This window comes from Mercurialis annua, linkage group LG4, assembly GCF_937616625.2.
Source record: "Mercurialis annua linkage group LG4, ddMerAnnu1.2, whole genome shotgun sequence".
NCBI lineage: Eukaryota > Viridiplantae > Streptophyta > Magnoliopsida > Malpighiales > Euphorbiaceae > Mercurialis > Mercurialis annua.
Genome location: NC_065573.1, coordinates 22,441,259 through 22,464,652, shown reverse-complemented (window position 1 = coordinate 22,464,652; position 23,394 = coordinate 22,441,259). Strand labels below are relative to the sequence as shown.

Sequence of the window (23,394 nt, the reverse complement as noted above, 5' to 3'; positions counted from 1 at the left end):
TGATATAACTAGATTAGTTTTACGTGTTTCGTTCGTGGCTCGTAATATGACACGTCGTCCATAATACAATTTTAACCCATGAAATACTAAATTAGAAATAATAATAATTTGTAAGTAATAGTAGTTTACTTTATTAAACAAATAAGTTAGTAATTTATAATGTAATTTTAGTTGATAATTACATTAAAATATTAGTAAAAAGTATTAATGCAAATGTAATCTGTATTAATATAGGAGATAAAGTCACATTCATCATACTGATTAAATAACTAAATAAATAATTAATTTTTATAAATATAACATATAAAGATTGTATTTGATTAGAATTGGACTCTATATTTAATAGTTAAATATTTAATTTTTATAATTAATTAGTATATTATTATAAAATTTCAGGCTAAGTGAATAAATTATTTAGAATTTTCATCGTTAAAAAAAAATTAAAACCATTATTTATATTAATAATAAATATGTCTGTCTCTTTCCATTCGTATTTTTATATATACTGATAGCATTAAAAAGACATAAATAGCAATTCGCCTTTTCAACTCGTAAGTAATGAACAATTATTATATAAATTAACTTTATAGGCAAATCAGTTATAGAATTAGTAGTTATGGTCGATTAACTCTATTTTGGCAAATTAGCTTATAAACTAAAGGAATAAATTGTTAATTTAGAGGGCAATTAATTCACAAGTTAAGGGAATAAATTGTAAAATTGAAGCTAATTGACTATAGTTATTAATTTTATAATTGATTTTATTCATAAAATTAATTTATATGCTAATTGTCTATTTTTTTTTTATAAGTCGAGGAGAAATTACTACTTAAAAATGCGGAAGTGGTCACTAGTCAAGATGCGCAATTGCACGAAAAGAAAGCGCACTTGGTTCATTAGTTCACTTCTTTTAGCTCCCAACCAACTGACTTTGCCTTGCTGTTTATGACTTTATGCCTTGGCGTGTCAACTTTTAATATAAATGCGAAATGTGCCTTTCGTGTGCGCGCTCACTCGGCGCTCACTCATTTTCTTTCACTCTCTTTTCTAAACGTCTCTCTTCACTACCAAACCACTTGCCTTCTTTTCATTTGCCACACATCTCTACTCAAGCCATGTCTCAACGTCCCAACTTCCAAGGCGGCCGGCGCGGTGGTCGCGGCGGAGGGGGACGCGGTGGAGGAGGAGGACGCGGCGGAAGAGGAAGAGGTGGAGGTGGTGGTGAGCAACGGTGGTGGGATCCTGTGTGGCGTGCTGAGCGTTTGAGACAGAATGCTGCTGAGGTTATCTTTTTCTCGTCTTCAATTACATTTCATTTGATTAGTTGCCTTTTATGAGGTTGTAGTTTTTTTAGAATAATTGGACATTTTAAACACTTTAGTGCTGATTTTGATTTGTTTATGTATCTAATTAGTATAATTCAATAAGAAAAATACTACTAATTTTTTAGATTGTTGTCTTCAATTTTAGTAAAGATCGTCTGCATATATTGGGTTCCCTTTTATTGTTGTGCTCTGTAGATGGAAGTTCTTGACGAGAATGAATGGTGGGGTAAGATGGAGAAAATGAAGAATTCAGGGGAGCAGGAGATGATATTCAAGCGTAATTACAGTCGCACTGACCAGCAAACCCTCTCTGATATGGCTTATCGACTGAATCTTTACTTGTAAGTGATTTAATTCTTTCCTCGATTCATTTAGGTCTGCCTGCACAATTAGTACAACTATAATCAACATTAGGAAGTAGCACCGTCTGTATGCCAAAATTCATGGATTCTAACATTTATTTGGTACATTGTGATTTAGAGGCCTAATTCCACTCCAATGTTATGACTTTCTCTGAATTTAAGTAGCTCTTACTTTGCTTAGTTTTGCACTATGAAGATTCACCTTTTATAATTTGTTTTCTTGACTTCATATACTTGTGGAAAGGAAGTCATGCATACAATAAAGGGAAGGCTCTTGTGGTTAGCAAAATTCCATTACCAGATTATCGGGCTGATCTTGATGAGCGCCATGGATCCACGCAGAAAGAGGTACATTACAAATATGAATATAACAAACTTGACTTTACTTTTATTTAAAGATATCGTCTCATTTGATATTTCTGTAGATCCACATGTCTACTGAGACTGAGAGGAGAGTTGGAAATCTTCTGAATAGCACACAAAGAGCAGTACCTGAAAATGATTCAGGTGCATCATCTAATCAGGGGGAGAAACAACCATTAGCTGGTCCAAGGATAATTAAACCTGTCTCTACCACTGAGAAAGATTCCGCTAAGGAAAAACTTAGTGTTGAAATAAAACAACGTCAGGATAAAATAATGGTAAATCAGCTAATCTTCTTACAAATGGTATTAGTAATTTTACTATCTACATTCGCCGAAATTTAAAATCTACCAAGGTATTTCTTGTGGTGGTTGTACATTGGGTATACCTGGAGTTAAAACATTTACCTGTCATTTATTATTACTTTCAGGCAAGTGATACTGCAAAAGAAATGTTGTCTTTTAGGGAAAAGCTCCCTGCATTTAAAGTGAAATACGAGTTTCTGAAAGCTGTTGAAGAAAATCAGGTACAAACTATGTGGTACTGGTACGAATATAGACACGATAAACGAGAGATATAAACATGCCGATACGTTTTAATGTTATCTTTTCAACTTTAAAACAATTTGTGTTAAATGTTACATTCTGGTTGTATTTAAAAATTATTGGAGCTGTATATTGGATGTGTTGGAGCCGTGTCCTTGAAATAAAAAAAAGAGATAAAAAAATTCAGGTTCATGCAAAATCATATGATATGTGCCGAGAGTGTGTCAGTATTAGAGAAGTGTCTGATATTGATACTCCATCATTTTACAAGTGTGGTGCATCATTGAACATAAGTTCCTAGTGTGGGGCCATTTTAGTTTAACTAAGTTCTTTTCTTTTATTTATTGAAGAAATCTCTCAAAAGCTTAACCTCACTTTTGTCTTTGTGTATTTTTATTCAATTTTTCTGACATCAAACTAGACAGTCAATTCTCCTTCAAACAATCTTTCATCCCTTCGAAACTCTCCCTTAAAATATTGCCCTATAATTTGTAACCTCCTACCAAATATCTCCCAGTACTAAGATTAGTAACTGAGGTTTTGTACCAATACATGTAATAGACATCAGAAGAGTTGCCTAGGGTGTTGCCGGTTTCTCCTCATTTTGGTAAAATAATATGTTTCTTTGTGGCAGGTTTTATTAGGAATCTGGCATGAGTCATGCACTTAATGTTACCTTCAAATTTTTGAGGAGTTACCTTCAAATTTTTGAGGAATGTAGTAATTTTTTACAATTTACTGGATGACTTTATGCTTTAATATTTAAAATGGATTGCAATTGGCAGTACCATATTAAATTGCATGAATTAGGAATCATCTTTATTATTTAATTTTTCAAAACATCACCCTATCATCCATATTATTTTGGACTTCTTAGTGCATTTTTCAAGGAGAAAGGTTTTCTTCCTAAATGTTCTATAGCCAGGATTGGGCTGATTCCCATTATTAATGATTTGCAAATTGCAGGTGCTAGTAATTTCAGGAGAGACAGGTTGTGGTAAAACTACACAGCTGCCTCAGTATATATTAGAAGAGGAGATATCGCGCCTTCGAGGTGCTGATTGCAACATAATGTGCACACAACCCCGCCGAATTTCCGCCATCTCTGTTGCTGCCCGAATATCTTCTGAAAGGGGTGAGAATCTTGGTGAAACTGTTGGTTATCAGATCCGCCTGGAGGCAAAGCGCTCTGCTCAAACTCGACTCTTGTTTTGCACCACTGGCGTTTTACTTCGGCAGTTGGTAATTTTTGTCACTCATGCATCTTTTTCATCTTGTTTAAGGCTTATGTATTAGTAATTCTTCCTAAATCTGTTTATCGCTGTTAACATTCCTAGACTAGGAATTGCTCGGAACATGTTATCTTAAGCGTCCTTTTATATTTATTATTTTTGTGACCTTTGCGATGCACCTTTATTGGCTGCATATTGAAATTTTAAGCTGCGTTCTTGCGATAGTGGATCCTACTCAGATTTCTGGACTCAGAAATAAAGGATGTTCTAATTTCTAATTTCTAAGCTCTCTGCATTTTTTACTGTTCACAATTCCGTTCTTTTGCCTCAAAGGAGCTTTTATATTCAGGGAACACTTCTAATTTTTGTTTTGTGTGTATATTCAAAATTCGATGTCAAACTGCAGGTTCAAGATCCTAATTTAAGTGGTGTGAGCCATTTGTTAGTGGATGAAATCCATGAAAGAGGCATGAATGAGGACTTTCTATTAATTATTTTGCACGACCTTCTTCCTCGGCGTCCAGATTTACGTCTTATTCTAATGAGTGCGACAATAAATGCTGATTTGTTCTCAAAATACTTTGGAAATGCCCCAACTCTTCATATACCGGTATTTTAATCATTTCAGTTTCGTCGCACTAGGGCAATATATTTCCTCCAAGTGTGTTACATGTGGACTGATCCTTGCTCATCGTTGTTTTTTTTTCTGTTTTGATATCCCGGCAGGGATTGACTTTCCCTGTAACAGAGTTATTCCTAGAAGACATATTGGAAAAATCTCACTATAGAATCCAATCAGAGCCTGACAACTTCAGGGGGAATTCACGAAGGGGGAGGAAAAAGGAGCAAGATTTGAAGAAAGATCCTTTAACTGAATTATATGAGGTAATACTCTAGTTCTTCAAATTACCAATGTGATAACCCCTTTATTTTTTCTTCAAGGAGTTTTGAAAGTTATGCATGTGACATTTTATTATGTGATATGCATAATTTATGTACCTTGTCAACTGATATTGTTGATTTTTCACCATGACTAGCATTTCTAAACTTGATTAAAACATCACAAATTTGGGTTTGTGTTATCTTTGCTTAAATGTTTAATGAATCATGAAAATTTAATTGTTTAAATTAGACCATGCATAATTTATGTACCTTGTCAACTGATATTGTTGATTTTTCACCATGCCTAGCATTTCTAAACTTGATTAAAACATCACAAATTTGGGTTTGTGTTATCTTTGCTTAAATGTTTAATAAATCATGAAAACTTAATTGTTTAAAGGCTTAATCACCAAAGAAAACCCCACCTTTTAGCCCCTTATCAATTGCACCCCGACGTTGCAATTTTGTCAGCCGCACCTAATTCGCACCTTTGGGTTTCAATTCCACCCTCAAAATCAAATAGGACTTTTTTTCACTCGGGAAAAATTCATAAAAACCCTTATAGAGTACTTGTTTGAACTCTTTTCCACACAAAGTTAAAAATGGATGACTTATTTTAAGGCTTAGTGCCTTAAAAAATCCCGACCTCTCATCCCCTTTTCAATCTTACCCTGACGTTGAAAAATTGTCAATTTTACCCCAGTTTGCATTTTTTTCATTTCAATTGTACTCTGAAGCATAAAATTGATCTTTATTTATTTGACAAAAGTTCAATAATTTTTTTTTAAAATGGTTAATTTAATATAAAAAGTTAATCTAATGCAAAAAGGGTCAATTTAGAGAATTTTTGTCAAATAAAAAAAGGTCAATTTTATGCTTTAGGGTACAATTGAAATGAAAAATGCAAAATAGGGTAAAATTGACAGATTTGCAACGTCAGGGTAGGATTGAAAAGGGAATGAAAGGTCAGGGTTTTTTAAGATATTAAGCCCTTATTTTAACTTTTTCCAAATGGAGAAGAGATCAATTTCGTACTTGAGGGTGGAATTGAAAACTAAAGGTGCGAATTAGGGTGCAGCTGACAAAATTGCAACGTCAGGGTGCATTTGATAAGGGGCTAAAAGGTGGGGTTTTTTTTGGTGATTAAGCCTTGTTTAAATTAGACTATCGTTGCACATTGCTTTATACTGTCTGTTAAAACTATTCACTTTTATAACATCTAATTTACAATCATAGTTAAGCATTACGCCATTGAAAATTGGTCTCTGTTACAACTGTAAATCATCTTCAACTCGATTCAGTTCAATTTCATACCTTAAAGAAAACATTATACCAACAATAGAGGGCAACTGATGAAAAAAAAAACTAAGACCATAGGACATCAATTTCAGTCTTGCATCTTAATAACTGATGGAGATTCCTTTTGTTAAATTTAAAAATCTCAAATTAATGAACTAGCTATAGACATTCACATAACAGTAACAGGAATGACAATGATTTAAAATTTTCCTACTACTTGCATTTTTTCCATCATGATCTATACTTTTATATTGCTGATTTTATTGCTGATTTTATTGGATTATATTTGGGTCTAGTTGTCTGGCTCATATGTACTTATCTCATTTGCTTAAGATTGGAAATCTTTCTCCAGCATAAGTTTGCCTAGTATGTATTTTTTTTAATGCTTTCGGAACCTTTTTTATCTGCGCAGGATGTTAATATTGACTCTGAATACAAGAACTACAGCTCATCTACTCGGCTTTCTCTTGAAGCTTGGTCGGGTTCACAGCTTGACTTGGGTCTGGTTTGTACTTTGAGATTTAATTCTAGTAATCTTCTTCATTGCTAAGAAAATAAGCATCTTTCTCAAAGGGCATTTCTACTGTCGATCTTTCTTTGATGAATTGTTTTTATTTGTTATCTGTCGCTGATATATATTTGTAATGTTTAAAAGATAGTACCAAGTAGGGTGGTATTTACATTTCATCCCCTCTGTTACTTTATTACATCCATATCAAATGTTAGCTCTTGTTTCAAAATTAGGTTATATTTTCTTCTATAATTTTACAACTGTTTTCAAACTTGTTTTGTAGGTGGAGGCAACAATTGAATACATTTGTCGCCATGAAGGGGGTGGTGCTATTCTTGTGTTTCTTACTGGCTGGGATGAGATTTCAAAGCTACTTGACAAAATTAAAGGAAACAATCTTCTAGGAAACCAGAGCAAGTTTCTGGTCCTTCCCCTTCATGGTTCAATGCCTACTGTTAACCAACGTGAAATATTTGACCGCCCTCCCCCTAATAGGCGGTAAATACCTTTTAGCAATTGCATGGTTCAACGCTTTGTTAACTAATAGAGAATTTTCATGTGGGAACTTGATTATTGTGGGTTTTTAACTTCTTGACTGTTGTTTCTTCTGACTAGTATTTTAGTCAGGTTGCTCTTTCAGGATAACTTAAAATCTTAAATGAATGGCTATGAAGTAGGTCGAATTTGCGACTTGTTTAGGTACGGGTAGCTTTTTGGTTTGATTGGACTCTAATTTTGCTTGTTGTTAAGTGGAAAAGTTTCCGGTTGTGCTGGATTGAGATTTAAATATCATTCCAAAATTTTAGCTCTCTTTGAAGGTGAACCTTGGCACAGTGTGGAAGCTGCTCCTTCGATGATGTGTAAGCACGGGATTAAGATCTGGATTATCCTCTTTGCAATATGCAAGGGAAGGTTGCATGCATATGCACCCACCACCAACCGGGGAGCACTTTGTGCTCCTGGCAAGCCCTTTATTTAGCTAACTATTTGTGTTAGAAAAATCAGGCTACTCTACAGTGCATTATGTGACCTAAATAATTATCCTTTTCAATTTAAACAAGCTTGTGGATATTTTATGTCACTCTTTCTCATCGCTCTGAGATACTGATTCCGGTACATTCATATTGTATGCAATTATCTGAGGTTTAATCACATAAGCTTGTTTGGTTTGATGCATTCCTTCTAGTATTGTTTGTAAATGAGTGTTTGCCTCCTCTTAAGTTTGTCGGTGCCTATTGGATGTAAGGGAGGGTGCTGAGTTGGTTGTTAGGCTAGACAATACTTGAGACAGAAACTTTCAGTAAAAGATTAACCTACATGCTCTTATAACTTGGTGTTGGTGATTATCCTTTAAAATTATAAACTGTTCATGTGAGGTGTCATGTTCCCCTGTAACAACAGCATTTGCGTTTTGTTTATCCTATGCAAAGGTGTATGGAATTGCTAACGTTTTTGCAGTTCACTTGTGACATATTTGTTTGTTTTCCCATTTTTCTTACTTTTTGCTCCCCTCTATTTAATTTTGCAGAAAAATTGTTCTGGCAACAAATATTGCAGAGAGCAGCATCACTATAGATGATGTTGTGTATGTTGTAGACTGTGGAAAAGCAAAGGAAACCAGTTATGATGCTCTAAACAAACTGGCCTGTCTATTACCATCTTGGATTTCAAAGGCTTCAGCACATCAGGTATTCATTAGTACCTTTATCATGAAAGAATATTGGGGTCTAAGGTCCACCACTTTCTTAAACATTGCAGCTAAACTCATTTGATAAATCTACAATTTGAAGTATCATTGTTTTACTGATTTGGTGAAATTTCAGAGACGAGGTCGTGCTGGCCGTGTGCAAGCTGGAGTTTGTTATAGATTGTATCCAAAAATTATCCATGATGCAATGCCTCAGTATCAGTTACCTGAAATACTGCGAACACCTCTACAACAGCTATGCCTGCACATCAAAAGTTTGCAACTTGGAGCTGTAGGACCGTTTTTGGCGAAGGCACTTCAACCACCAGATGCTCTTTCTGTTCAAAATGCTATTGAACTCCTTAAAACCATTGGAGCTGTAGATGATAATGAAGAGCTTACTCCTCTTGGTATGTGCTAGTTGATTTTTATTTATATTCTGTCTCGACTTTATATGCTTGACCGTAGGACGTAAGCTGTCGTACTTGCTCTAATTAATAAGCCTAACAGGTCGCCACCTTTGTACCCTACCTCTGGACCCAAACATTGGAAAGATGCTTCTGATGGGGTGTGTCTTCCAATGCCTCAATCCTGCTTTAACAATTGCTGCTGCTCTTGCACATCGCAACCCATTTGTTCTTCCAATAGAAATGAAAAATGAAGCTGATGCTGCAAAGAGATCATTCGCCGGTGATTCTTGCAGGTTATGTCGTAATTTTGTTTCATGAGTTGTGTGTATTAGCCCAGTTCTTTTGTACATATTGCAAGATAGAAAACTTGGATTAAATGATTAGGTCACACTTTAGGAAAGAAGTTGCGACAAATAATTCAGTGACACATTAGATGGTACAATAAGCTGGTATAACAATATAAAAAGCATTTTTTAAAATCATGCTTTTTGGACCAATATTTCTGTACTAGTTTTTTATATTGGATGTCATTTTTGTGATTGGACCGTACACTTTTGGAAAAGAAATTATGACAAATAAACTAACGACTTATGGTACATCAAACTGGTACAAAAATGTAAAAGAAATAGTTTTGGCATCATTCTCCATTCTAGAAGTGCTGCAGGATTTTGGTGTATTAGTTGATGTTAGTTAATGCTTAAACTCTATATTGCAGTGACCACATTGCACTTGTTAAAGCTTTTGAGGGATACAAGGACGCAAAACGTAATCGAAATGAGCGATCATTTTGTTGGGATAATTACTTATCCCCAATAACTTTGAGGATGATGGAGGATATGAGAGAGCAATTTTTGGACCTTCTGTCAGATATTGGATTTGTTGACAAATCCAGGGGTGCTATTGTAAGCTAATAGACTGAAACATTTATGTTCCAATTTGAGATCCTAGTTTTGATTTATTTGTGTATACTTCATGTAGGCTTACAATCAATACAGCCACGACTTGGAGATGGTATCAGCAATCCTTTGTGCGGGACTTTACCCAAATGTTGTGCAGTGCAAAAGAAGAGGGAAACGAACAGCATTCTACACTAAAGAAGTTGGGAAAGTCGATATGCATCCCGGATCTGTAAATGCAGGGGTTCATATCTTCCCCTTGCCATATATGGTTTATAGCGAAAAGGTGAAAACAACCGGCATTTATATCCGAGACTCTACTAATATATCAGATTATGCACTACTACTATTTGGTGGTAATCTCATCCCTAGCAAAAATGGGGAAGGTATTGAGATGCTCGGAGATTACCTTCATTTTTCCGCATCAAAGAGTGTTATAGAATTGATACGGGTAAAACGCTTATGTAGCTTGTTACATTTGATAACCTAGCCATGTGGTTTTATCTAAAACCTTGCCATGACTTGGTTTATTACTGGAATTTTTGCAGAAATTGCGAGCTGAACTGGACAAGCTTCTGAAGAGGAAGATTGTGGAACCGAGTTTGGACATATCTTTGGAGGGAAAGGGAGTTGTTTCTGCTGTGGTGGAGTTATTGCACAGTTATGATGTACGTAGCTAAGTTCTTATGTTTCAGAACTACCATTTTTGATGAATGTCCTGTTATTTTCTTTTTAAAATGTACTTGCGTACATCGACTTCAGTTATAAGGAGATGAAAAAAATGATGATAGTTTTAGAGATTATCGAGGCGAGTATTTATTCATATACGTATTCATTGAGCATTAGCTGCCAGGTTTAGATAAAAAAATTCCCATATTTGTTTCTTTCTTTATAAAGACAAGGAAAAATTACTCTCACTTGTCAACGCTCGAAAAATATTTTGGATCAGCCGGGCAAGGTTTTAAGACGTATAAATATATGATAATTGTATTATTTTTGTGGGTGGATAAATCCATTCTGCCTAATAAACAGTTAAAATGTGAGAAGATTAGAGAGAGAAAATTGGGGTTTTTTAAAATAGTTTGGTGAGAGTGAAAATTGAAGTTATGGAAAGGTGAAGGATGACAATTTCAATCTGGGTTTTGTTTTAGAGAAGAATATTGAAGGTGATTTGGTCAATTTTGATGTTTTATTAAAGTAATAGGACAAAACATAGGGGATGCTGAAATTGGATATGGAATTAGTGAGCTTTAGGCATATGAATGAGGTGAAGTCTTGCAAAGTTTCCTAACGCGGATTTTCCGGTTGCCAGTTTTTGTGCATTAAAGGGTAAGGCAATTGTCCATGAAGCAGATTCTCTTCCACATGTTGTTTATTCAGATAAGGGTTTTGAATCAGAATTATTATCTTATTTTGGGAGAGATTTAGTTCAGATTCCTGCTACAACTCAAGCTGATATTGTTATCTATAACCAAATGTTTTCTGACTCATCTCAGCAGAAGGATTCTACTGATCAGATGCATCATGCATCAGGTTAAGGAGACCAACCTTGGAGGGTCTCCTAAGGGGATATGAGGATTTTATGCTGGAATTGTCAGGGATTGGGGAATCTCTTGACAATGAAGTATATACCATTCAACTGGTTTGTGTAATACATATTCCCCATCTAGATTTATATTAAAAGTTTATAAAGGTTTTTAGGTTTACTACGGGTTTCGGAACAAACATCCTGATTTTCTAGCGCCGGTCTCGGCTCGAGTTTCGAGGAGAAATCGGGTCGTGACAATATTAACCTGTTTGAGCAAAGAACGACTCATTCCAAGTGTAATAACAGCTCTTAATCCATTTGTGGCTTGTTCCAAATCAGTACATCCAGCCGAGGTATATATATTCTGAAAATGAGATTGAATTGTAGTTTGCATTGTTGAGTCTTCTGTAACCCAAGTACCTTGCTCGTTATAAATCCCCTTTATACTATTTCAATGTCGTCTGCCAATAGTCATAGCATGAAAGAACGAAGTATTTTGTACCCTTAATTTTTAATGCCAAAATAATTCTTCTTGTTGGTATGCAACTGATGATTCTTGTTCAACCTCCATAACCTCTTCCCGGTTGTAACTGCTTGTATTTGATTGTAACTCAGCTAGGTGGTTTTTAAGTGTACTTATCTTAAGTTGAGAGTTTGTAGAACCACCACGATTCCACTTTACTAGTTTATGAAGACAGTTCTTAAGTTTTTTAAAAACTTGATACATTCTCGGAAACAGATTGTTGCCATTCTTCATTAACAATCTGGACAGCAGTATCATTATCAGCCCAACGCGCGTCATACTTGAATTGTCGCTTCGCCCTATAAAGATTTGGTTGTAAATCTAAAATTAGAGGACGGTGATCAGATCCTATGTCCTCTATATGTCTGACCACTGTTTTAGGATAAACCATTCAAACATATCTCCAGACATTAAAACTCTATCAAGTCGCTTTTGTATATTATCGGGGGCTCCTCTTTTATTATTCCACGTATATGGATGACCAATAAATCCCGGATCAACAAGTGCATTTGAAAATATAAATTCATCCAGCCCTAATAATTCATAACTCAAAACACATGTTCCTCCACTTTTTTCACTAGATGATATAATAGCATTGAAATCACCTTAAATCACATACCATTGCAGATTTTGAACTAGAAGATTAAGCTCTGAAAACTGATTCATCCGAGTAGTATGATCCGTACTACAGTATACCCCGATCAAATTTCAAGTGATTGAATTTTCAGTTGCGACATCAGCTTGTATGAAATAACTTTTCTCTTGACAAATAACAAGTTGACTAGTTTGTATCCACATCAACAACAGACCCTCTGAAGTTCCAATTCGCCCGGATGGTTCAATATAGTGCCATTTGTAAAGATTACATGACGATACAATTTTGGCAAATTTATCTCTTTGATTTTTAACTTCAAAAATCAAAATTATAGAAGGGAAATGTACTTTAATCAATTCACGGAGATAATTGATCGTTATCAAGTTAGCTATACCGCGGCAGTTCCAAGCAAGGATCTTCATAGATTGCTATAAAAATGATTAGAAAATTAGATACTATGGTACAATTGAATTATAAAGGCAATTGAAATTTGAAATATAATTTGTCTGACTTAAAATTGATTTGCCTGAATATCTGAAATTAGAGTAGAGGATAACACTAAGGTGAACTTTAGTTTAGTAAGAAAAACCAATTCCCAGCTATAGCTCATTGTTTTTTCTTTATAATTTATACTATAGCAAAAATAGTTAAAATAAATTTGTTTTACAAAATTTTAACAATAGAAAAAAGCTTACTATATACTTTGGAATATTAAGAAAAAGTGAAATATTTATTGGAAAAAGTTCTTATTGTATAACTAATATACTACATAAATACTCTTTAAGATTTTTTTTCTTTGAATAGTTTTAAGATCTTAAAATAACCTTTTTAGCATTAATTATAATTTATACCGTTATATTCAGTTTGAAATGATACATTAGTTTATTTAGGCTTAAATGTATAAAAAAAATTACCAACTTTCGCGTGATTTTAGTATTTAACATGAACTTTTAATTTTGGCATACAAATACATGAACTTTCAAAGAATTTCAATAATGACACCAACACCGTTTTGGGTATAAAGCGGCATCGTTTTGGATATAAAACGGTACCGTTTTGAATAAAAAACGCAAACGTGATACATAATTAAAAAATTGGAAAGTTCATGTTAAGTATACAAAATTAAAAGTTCATATTAAATACCAAAAACACGTGAAAGTTGGTCATTTTTGATGCATTAAATTGGAGTGTATTTATATGGAGTGCAAAATTCATCATCAAGAATAAATCATCTTAATTTCATCTAGATCTCACTCCAAGGCCGGCCGGCCGGCCGGCCGCTGAGGTAAGCATAACCAGACTATTATGTACAAAGAGGTGTATAAATAAAATAACAGAAATAAAACCAGAGATCTAATTTTTTTTTTTTTTAAGTATGTGACAGCCTCTGGACTTTTTCTTGCTGTTAATATAAAGACAGATAAACAGAAGATACCCAGTCTTAGCATAAACAAACCTTATTAGTTTATAAGTAGATAAGATGGTGAATAATAAATAATAAAGTCTGATTGAAGTTGAACGTACGTTGAAACTAAAGCCTTTCTCGAAGAAACATGTAATTCAATTATATTTCATAACTTTAGCAAAAAAAAAAATTATATTTCATATAGGAGATAACTTGCAAGAAAATTTAAATTTCTATAAGATAGTGCCTTTATTAAAATGTGGACGGTTAAATTTTAACTCTATTCTAAGAAAAATTATATGCCACGCATTCTAATCTGATTATCAACTCCCCTCTATATTTTTGATAATCGATGATGGATCAAACTGTCAAAATTTAAAAATCGTGTATCTGTGATAAAAAAAATATTAAAATTATAGGTAGATAAATTTATTTTGTTTATTTTTAAATAGGGATCAATCTCAATATATTTTCAATTTTTGATAATAATTTAAAAAATATGGTGCGTATATATAAAGAGTCGTTGGTAGTATTAATTTATAAGAGTTAAAAGAGTATGTAATAAATTTTTATATAAGAAATTGAGTTGAAAATTAATATTTTCTCAGTTCATAGTTAATAGACTTATTTGGCTTACACTTATAATAATAGATTTAGTTTTTTTAGTTAAATTATATTAACTATCTATGATATATATTCTTACTAAATAATTAACTTATTTACCATTTCAAAGCAATTTTATTAAATAGTGATTCAAAATGACTCATAAAATGCCTATAACTTGAGACCTATGAAACATGGAAACTTCGACGAAGTTGCGTGTCCCGTTTCGGAAACCGGAAACTCTCAGAAACTTATAAGGAAACATTTCGGGCCGTTTTCGTAAACAAAAAAGTTATTAAACTAAAAATAAGCATATTAATTATATACCAAGAAAATATGATTTTAAAACATATATATTTATTATGTTACATACAAATAAAGCTTAAAAAATATTTCTTCCGATTAAGTTTTCATAGGTAGGGGAAGTTCCGCCTTAGAGGGAAGCATTGGAAATACTTGCATGAACCTAGTTGGGTTTTTGACATATTTGTGTTTCATAGACACATAAATTCCGGTTTTGTGCCTCCCACCCCCAGCCCGCTATCTGAGATAGCGGGCTGCACACCAGCCCGCCATATGAGATGGCGAGCTGGTGCTAATTTGGGTGATTAACCTAATCACCCAAATTAGCACCAGCCCGCTATCTCATATAGCGGGCTGGTCCCTCCCCAATGATTGGGGAGAGAGTAGTTTACTCTCCCCAATCATTGGGGCAGATTATATTTTTTTTTTTAAAACCTATTATATATAATAAATCGTAGTTCAAGCTAGCTATTTTCGGGCTAGTTTCGGACGCTTTCGAGCATTAATTTTTAAAAAAATTCTAAACAAATATTGTAGGTGACCATTCAAACTAATGGATATATGACACTTTAGGTTCGAAGGGTCCAATATAGAAAAAAAGTATAACGTTAAGTATCTCCATAATTTTTTTTATCAAAGTCCAAATTCAAAACCGAATCAAACGTGAACGTCCAATTTATACATTACTAGTTTCGCATTACGTGCTATGCTCGTGGCTCGTAACGTAACTCGTCAATGAACATATTAGTAAAAATATTATAATTATATCAATTTTTTATTTATAATTAATATTAAATTAGTTAAGAATTTTTGTAAAAGCCATATTGAATTTATTCTTTTTTTGGTTTTATAATAACCATAATTAAATCATTAACTTAATTTTATTAATAATATCTTTAAAAATAATAAGATTAAAATTTAAATAATATTATATTGACCATATATTGTATTTTAATTTCGTAATGCAATCAAACTAAAAGATAGGTATTCCTACTAATTTGGAGATAATTTAGTTATTTTTTACATATTAAAAACTAAAGGTATAATAATATATTAAATCATGATTTAGTTGTACTACTATTTTATTAATTTCATGCTGCTAAGAAAAAAGTGAAATTTGTTGTTTTCTTTTTATATCTATTTTTGTGTTCATGATTTGATTGTATTGAATTTTAAATTAATGCAGCAAATGGAAGCCAACGTGACAGTCAATTGTGTGCATCCAGAAACTACGATTTATTATATATAATAGGTTTTTAAAAAAAAAATATAATCTGCCCCAATGATTGGGGAGAGAGTAAATTACTCTCTCCCCAATCATTGGGGAGGGACCAGCCCGCTATATGAGATAGCGGGCTGGTGCTAATTTGGGTGATTAGGTTTAATCACCCAAATTAGCACCAGCCCGCCATCTCATATGGCGGACTGGTGTGCAGCCCGCTATCTCAGATAGCGGGCTGGGGGTGGGAGGCACAAAACCGGAATTTTTGTGTCTATGAGACACAAATATGTCAAAAACCCAACCTAGTTTGTCACGTAGGTTTATGAACCATCCATTTATTGGACACGTGGTAACAATAAATGTAATAACCAATCAATAAATATCACATTAAAATATAGACAATTAATGTGATATTTATTGGTTGGTTAACATATTTATTGTTCACACGATAAATGGATGGTTCATAATCCTACGTGGCGAACTAAGTTCACCTAACAATTTCTCGAAGCATTGAAGCTACATCCCGATAAAGTCTGAAAAAGAACTCCAACTCAAAACATCAACACAGTTTATTATGAACTATAATCTAAAAAAAGTGAAGCACAATGAGATATGAGATAAAGGAGAGCACAACTATAGACAACATGTATTGAAACTGAATTAGCGACCAAGATGTATGCTTGAAGTAGTCATAACTGCTACTGTACCATCATTTTCTAGTGATGATGATGCTCTATGTAGTAATGGAATCGTCGCATCATGAGCATCATGAGGAAGATCTGGAACTGGAACTTCAAATTTCAGAATCTTAATCACTTCTCCAGCTCTCGGTCTTTCTTTATCTTTCGGATGAGCACATAATAATCCCACCTTCAAAAGACATTCCATTTCGTCCTTATCGAAATCCGACCTCAATCTCTCATCTGCAGCTTCAAGAATGTTTCCTGCAAGATAATGCTGCCAAATCCCTTTCGCCAGCGCGGTGTGATCCTCTCCGTCAAAATAAGTCCTTCTTCCGTATGCAAGCTCTAAGGCTACGATTCCGAAGCTGAAAATGTCCGATTCTTTGCTTGCTTTCCCTCCGTATGCATATTCCGGAGCTAAGTAGCCATATGTGCCGACTATATTAGTCTTTTGAGTTTTGAGTCGAGTGTCTACGAGTTTAGCAACTCCAAAATCGCCGAGTTTTGCGCTGAAATCTGCGTCTAGTAGTACATTAGCCGATTTTATATCTCTATGAAGGACGCATTGCTCCGCGTCTTCGTGAAGATAGTGAAGTGCTGAGGCTATGTCTATAGCTGTTTTGTATCGGATCTTCCATGGTAGAGTAATCTCTGATCTATTGCCGAAAAGATGAGTGTCGAGACTGCCATTAGGCATGTAGTCATAAACTAGCAAGAAATTTCCTCGATCGTGACACCAACCGATGAATTGCACGAGATTTCGATGTATAACTCGACTTATTATCTTCACTTCGTTGATAAAAACTCGCTCCGAGTGGGCAAATTCCGTGGAAATTTTCTTAACTGCAACCACACGGCCAATATCATTCAACTTGCCTCTATAAACTTGGCCGGATCCTCCACTGCCGAGCTTCATGTGATCTGCAAAACCATTTGTTGCCTTCTCCAATTCTTCGTAACCAAATATCCGCGGCAAGGCGCCTCTTTCGAGATCATCATTGATCGAACTAGCTTCTCGTTTATTTCTAGATGTATTATTCTTGATTCTTCTCCTTCTTACAACAAAAGAACCGATCCCGATTACAAGAATAACCAGAGAAACACCAATTACTCCAGCTCCAACTCCAATTTTGCTCATCATACCTTTTTTTCTTTTAGTATTCGGAATATTTGCAACTGATAACTCGGTGTTTTGACTCGTGAATCGCCATGAGTGGATGAGGTTTTGTTGAAAATAAACCCCAGTAGAACCTGAAAACCCTATTTTAACCTGTTCAGGAAGAATCTTCATCAGATCGATTATGTATGAAACAGTAGAATTTCCCATGTACACCACATCTTTCTCATAAGTCCAGAAAACACTCAGATTCTTGGTAGTAGAATTATAAGCTATCCATGCATCAGCTGACTCGCCCGCGTCAACTGTCCATCTCACATAATTTGCAGAGTTAAGCGTTCCATTATTGATCCCCACATGAGCAAATGGCGGATCCCACTGCGCGTTACGAAACGTATCGAATTCGACGAAAACAATCTTGTTACGAGTAATAGTAGAATTGAATAAACCAAGATACCCACCAGATGAATTAGTTCTTGGAAATTCATAGTCAAGAGGAGCGATGAAAAAAGCAAAGCCATCAGCAAAAGGTGTTTGATTACTTTTATCAATGGTGAATGAGAAATGGGTGATGAAATCTGAAGATTTTTGAGACGATGAGTTCCAGAGAAGTATACTCTTTGCATATGAAGCTTGACCAACGCGATATCCCACGTTGAAATTGGTGATGAGTTCAATTGATCCGTTAACAACCTGAGCATCACCGTCATAAATAATATCATTTGCTTCTGATTTGAAGTTTGATATATTAAAGGAAAATGAATCAGCAGTTATTGATTGAAGAATCATAAAAGTTAAAAGAATCTTCATGCATGAAGGTTCCATCATTTTTGAAGGTGTTTAAAAAAAATGTTTCAGACAAGAAATTTAGGTTTTGGTGTTCTTTTTTTTCCCTGGTTTCTCTCAAAGGATTTAGAAACATATTGATGCTAAAAGACTTATTCTTACTAAGCTGTCTCAAACAATAAGAATTCAACCCACTAGCATTTTTTTATATTAGCTTGACCATATCCAAATTTGAGGCTCCCACAAGATAAATACGGGTTAAAATAGTTTGCTTATATTAAATTGGCCAAATGTTATAAAAAGGCCAAACCTTTCACAAAAGTTTCACAAAAGTGTTGACCTTTCAATTTTGTCGATTTTGGCCAAAAACTGATTATTTGGTTTCACAAAAGTCCCGACCTTTCAATTTGGTCGATTTTGGCCAAAAATGGATTATTTGATTTCACAAAAGTCCTGACCTTTCAATATTTGACATGCCACATAGGCGCCACATAGGTGTCACATAGGCAAATTGAAATCAAATTGAGGGCTGGCCACAATTGAAACCAAATAATATGTTTTTGGCCAAAATCGATAAAATTGAAAGGTCAGGATTTTTGTGAAACTTTTATGAAAGGTTTGGCCTTTTTACAACATTTGGCCTATTAAATTATCGGTCTTTTACATTTTGATAATCAACGTTTGCCAACAATACATTTGTTATATTTTGATAATCTAACTTTCGTTTTTGTTGCATCGAGAAGTTAATTCATTTTAAGTGAAGTTTACTCACATATAATAAGGTAAAAAAATTTATAACCCAAGTTAACACCACAAAGTAAAATGATAGAAAAACGACATGGTAGACACCTATTTTCCAGACAATGAAAAAGTGGTAAGGAACTTGTTGGTCCAGATGGCTTCTCAAGAGGGGGGGGGGGGTGAATTGAGAATTAAAAACTTTAGTAAAAATAGCTTATAAAAATATTCGAAAGCTAATGCAAATATGATTAAAGCTAAACTGGAAATAAACAGATAAGCAGTAAACGAAGAGCACTGAATTTTTATAGTGGTTCTGCAACTGCATACATCCACTCCCCAAGGAATACCTCTTGGGATTTTCACTATCCAGTTTCTTTTACGGGCAAGAAACAACAGCCTTGAAATACAGAGCTAAACACTACCCGTTCTAGTCTGATTTCCCAACCACTGGTTTTACCAAGATCCAGAAAACTTAAACCCAGTAAACTTATCACCTAGGTGTTTACAAAAACCTTTAACCAAAACTGTTTATGCAAAATAACTCGTTGAATACAAATCAACCTATTAAGTAAACCGAGTTAAGTAAAGCATTAAATAATGAAGCTCAGATTTAAAACCGAAGAGTAAAAAGCATCTTTTAGCAAAACATTAAAACCTCCATTGAAAAGCTTTGAAAAGATTGTTTACTCAGAAATCTTGCTTAGAGAGAAAGGTGAGGAAGATGGTCTATTTATAGAAAACCTTTTCTCTAAAAAGCCCTCAGATATTTACAAAGATTCCTTTAAAGATTTGCCACCTATCCAGTTTCTAGAAGCAATAGGAAAGAGAAAATGATTGCTTGTGAAAAAACCGTTGCACCAGAAAACAAGGGAATGTTTTTATTCTTTGTGTGTGCATGTGACTGAAAAGGACATTTTGATGATGTCACAATCTTTAAAACCGTTTTGATCAAAAAGAGAATCAAAAACATTTTCTAGAGCTTCAGAATTTTAATGACTTTATTTAGCCCATTTACCTTTACAGATAAATCTATAAATCCTTGAGGCCCATAGAGCTTGATGATCCAGACTTATTCATACTTTGTTCTTTCTTGATCTTTGACTATTCTTCTGCTTCCAGAATTAGCTTGAGCCTGGTTTTACTCAAAAAACACTGAATACTCAACATTAGCTTTACTTCTTTAAAGTTTATGTTATATCAAAAATAGGGGTAACCTTTAGCCAACAATCTCCCCCTTTTTGATAATGACAAAACTTTGAACAAGTAGAATGATTTAAGAGACAAGGAGTAAATCACAGTATGAATGAATGAGATGCAGATTTTCAAAAACTAGTTTGATTTCTGCTCAAATTAGCTCCCCCTGAATTTGTGCCAAACTAATTTTCAAGAGTTTCTTTAACTTCTTTCTAAAAAGCAACTGCACGAAGACTCTTAATCAAATTATCTTGATAGAAGCAAACAGTGGATAAGATCAGTTGGAATATGTAAGACTTATAGCAGAAACAGCCATACTGAAAAGATAATGAAGAAAATTTTGCAAGCAAATGGCATTCATATATATAAGAGCAAGAAAGAAAAGCACAAGTATTTACTCCCCCTTTTTGTCAGACATCAAAAAGAGTAAGGGGAATAAACAAAATAGCATGGATAGGGAAATAAAATGAAGCATAAGCTATCTTAGCAAAACATAAAGAGCATAGTTCTAAGGAAAAATAAAACAGTGCTAAAAATCTAGAAACAGCTAGATTAATCTTCTAAAACAGCAGGTTTGTCCTTGGAACCTATTTCACCAGGTGAGATCTTTGCGGTTTCAAACTTGGTGGATGAACGGGTGGCTCTTTTAGAAACAGAAGGGGGAATGCTGGACTGAACAGCTTTTGAGATAGGAGAATCAATGTTCAAAGGCTCAGTAGTTTCTGGATCAGCTCCAGAGATACTTCTCACCACATCAGTACCTATTGATTCCTTCTCAACTTGCTTCAATGGAGATAAGGCAGGAATAGGAGCAGTTGGAATCATCAAGTTCAGAAACTCCTTTTTCATCTCAGTGAGCCATAAATCCAAGCTTTCTCTTGCAGCTCTATCAAACATCTGAAATTTGTCAGCTAGAAGAGCTCTAGTTTTAGCTTCAGATGTGTCCACATTAGCCTCAGTGGAAGCAGCTTCAACAGTCTTCTTAGCTTTGCTAGTCTCCCCTTTTGTTTTGTCCCCCAAAGTTGTCTGCTCAATGTCCTTCTTTGTTTCAATGTCCTCTTCCTCTGTATTTTTCCCAGTTTCCACAATGTCATCAATGTTATAACTTGGAAGCTCCTGTGAGGGAGTTTTTGAATCCTTCTTCCTGTGAGCAGTTTCTTTTGGAACACCATGCTTGGTTAACACAATTTTTCTTCGGATAGGAAGCTTTGGAATTCGAGTACTAGTAGCCTTGATCTGGATGCCTTGATTCCTTTTCTTTTGAAGAGCTTCTTGCAGAGTCTCCAAGTCTTCTGAGTCAGTCTTCTCTGAATTGATAGAGTCAGAAACCTCCAAAACCAAATCTTTTCCTTTTGCAGATTCAAAGATCTCTTTTTCTGAGGATTCTGCTTCTTCTTCTGAGTCCTCCTTCTCCTCAGAGCTAACCTCTTTCTCAGATGCCTCTTCTGATTTTTCCTTTTCTTGAGTCTTATCTTCACCACTTGCCAGCTCTTCATCATCCACAAACTGAGTTGTTTCAATTTCTTTGGACTCCTTAAATTTCTTTGTTTTTGACACAAAGCCTTGACCTATCACATCTGACTCCTTCAAAGCAGTAGAGACTGCCTTTGACAAGTTTACACCAATATGATCAAACAACACAGTTAACAACATAGCATAGGGCATACCTTTAGATTTTGAAGAGTTGGTTAGCAAGTTCATGATCAAGTAACAAAGGTTGAACTTCCTTTTCTTAACAATGTGCCACATCAAACATAGCTCAATACTACTCACATAATCAAGAGAACCTGACTTTGGGGCAATAAAAGCAGTAATGAACTTGTGTAATACCCGAAAGTTTGTACTCAGAGATGCTGAAGAAACATCTAAAAGCCCAGCTCTTTTTCCTTCACAGATTTCCTTTTTAAAATGATCCTCCTGAAAGTCTGAAGCTTTCTTGATCTCACTCTTCTTAGCTATTTTAGCTCCTCTATTTGGTATTCCAAAAGCTTCTGAAAGAACATCAAGAGTAATGATAAAGCTTTTACCTTTAAGAGTCACCTTAAAGCTGTCTTCTTTTCCTACAGAGAGTGTAGAGAAGAATTCTTTCACCAACAGAACATACATCACCTCTTTGATCTTTAGAAAGCTTAACCATCCTTGAACTTCGAACCATTCTCTAAAAGGCATGTCCTTTTTTCCAAAAAATTTCCAATCTATAAACTTTGGCCGGATCAGAGTGTTGACAACCATTCCTCCTTCTTCCTTCAAACCTTTGCTTTTGACTGAACTAGCTCCTTCAGTTTTTGCCTTTTTCGAAGTGGGAGTCTTTGAGGTAGACCCATCAGACTCAATGACAGCAGCCCTTTTCCTTCCTTTAATAACCATTGTAGACGGTTGAGAGAAGATGCAAGAATCAAGTGAGACCGATGTGTTGAGGAGTAACTCTAAGGGATTTGAACTTTAGAAATAAATCAGTCAAGTGATTTTCTTTTTAAAGAAGAAACCAAAGGTGGTTTCTTTTTGAATTTTGAAGAGCTGATCCTGTGGAGATTACGTGTTATCAAGGATATTCTCAATAAAGGGAGATCTTTTCCACGTGGCAGAGATAGGAGGCAAGGACATATTACCGTTTTAAAGAGAAGTCTAGAAGCTAAAGATCCGTTAGAAACAGTTTTATCCTTTTTACCAGCATTCTTCGAAATTTGAAAAGATAGCTTATGATAATTTATTTTCAAATTTCTGCTATTTGAGCTCAAATGACAAAACTGATCTTTTTTTTTTATATAAAAAAAATGCACCTTTTTTTTTGTGTTTAATACAATAACTATTAAAGATAAGATCATAAAGATGCAAGATAAAAATAATTCAGAAAAGAGAAGTAGCAAAGATTGATTATTAGAAGAAATCAAATATAAACTGAAAATGCATTTAAAACCCAAAAACAGGAAAGATATTATTTTGAGCAGAAAAAAAAAATGCAGATGCATGACCAATCAACTTTCTAGGATCATAAGTCCTATCTCTCTACGAATCCTGTAAAAAGTTTCTTCATTTAAGGGTTTAGTGAAGATATCAGCAAGCTGTTTTTCAGTTGGAACAAATATTAGCTCAATGTCATTAGCTTGAACATGATCACGAATGAAATGATGTCTGATTTCAATATGCTTAGTTCTAGAATGCATGACAGGATTTTTTGTCAA

General features: G+C 34.4%; 3 protein-coding genes across 4 annotated transcripts; 1 reads left to right on the top strand and 2 right to left on the bottom strand.

Moving 5' to 3' along the window:
- Window positions 1-966: 966 nt before the first annotated feature.
- On the top strand, window positions 967-10,335 carry LOC126677312 (DExH-box ATP-dependent RNA helicase DExH1). 2 transcript variants are annotated; one of them, XM_050371868.2, is made up of 16 exons: window positions 967-1,283; window positions 1,521-1,666; window positions 1,936-2,035; window positions 2,113-2,328; window positions 2,481-2,576; window positions 3,562-3,837; window positions 4,234-4,437; window positions 4,554-4,712; window positions 6,421-6,513; window positions 6,803-7,017; window positions 8,048-8,207; window positions 8,343-8,616; window positions 8,717-8,909; window positions 9,332-9,518; window positions 9,595-9,963; window positions 10,061-10,335. In XM_050371868.2, exons 1-16 carry the CDS (start codon window positions 990-992, stop codon window positions 10,190-10,192), a joined length of 3,114 nt encoding a protein of 1,037 aa, XP_050227825.1. In that variant the 5' UTR covers window positions 967-989; the 3' UTR covers window positions 10,193-10,335. The 2 variants fall into 2 exon arrangements, with proteins under 2 accessions (XP_050227825.1, XP_050227826.1); XM_050371869.2 differs by lacking the exon at window positions 967-1,283 and having other exon boundaries at window positions 1,530-1,666; window positions 1,932-2,035.
- A 5,910-nt stretch (window positions 10,336-16,245) lies between these two features.
- LOC126678916 (L-type lectin-domain containing receptor kinase IX.1-like) lies at window positions 16,246-18,308 on the bottom strand. The gene has a single exon (XM_050373831.1). It carries the CDS (start codon window positions 18,299-18,301, stop codon window positions 16,352-16,354), a length of 1,950 nt encoding a protein of 649 aa, XP_050229788.1. The 5' UTR covers window positions 18,302-18,308; the 3' UTR covers window positions 16,246-16,351.
- Window positions 18,309-20,087: 1,779 nt separating this feature from the next.
- Window positions 20,088-22,579, bottom strand: LOC126678449 (uncharacterized). Its single transcript, XM_050373347.1, has 3 exons — window positions 20,780-22,579; window positions 20,437-20,529; window positions 20,088-20,150 (listed from the first exon to the last, which is right to left on the bottom strand). Exons 1-3 carry the CDS (start codon window positions 22,577-22,579, stop codon window positions 20,088-20,090), a joined length of 1,956 nt encoding a protein of 651 aa, XP_050229304.1.
- Between the last annotated feature and the right edge of the window lie 815 nt (window positions 22,580-23,394).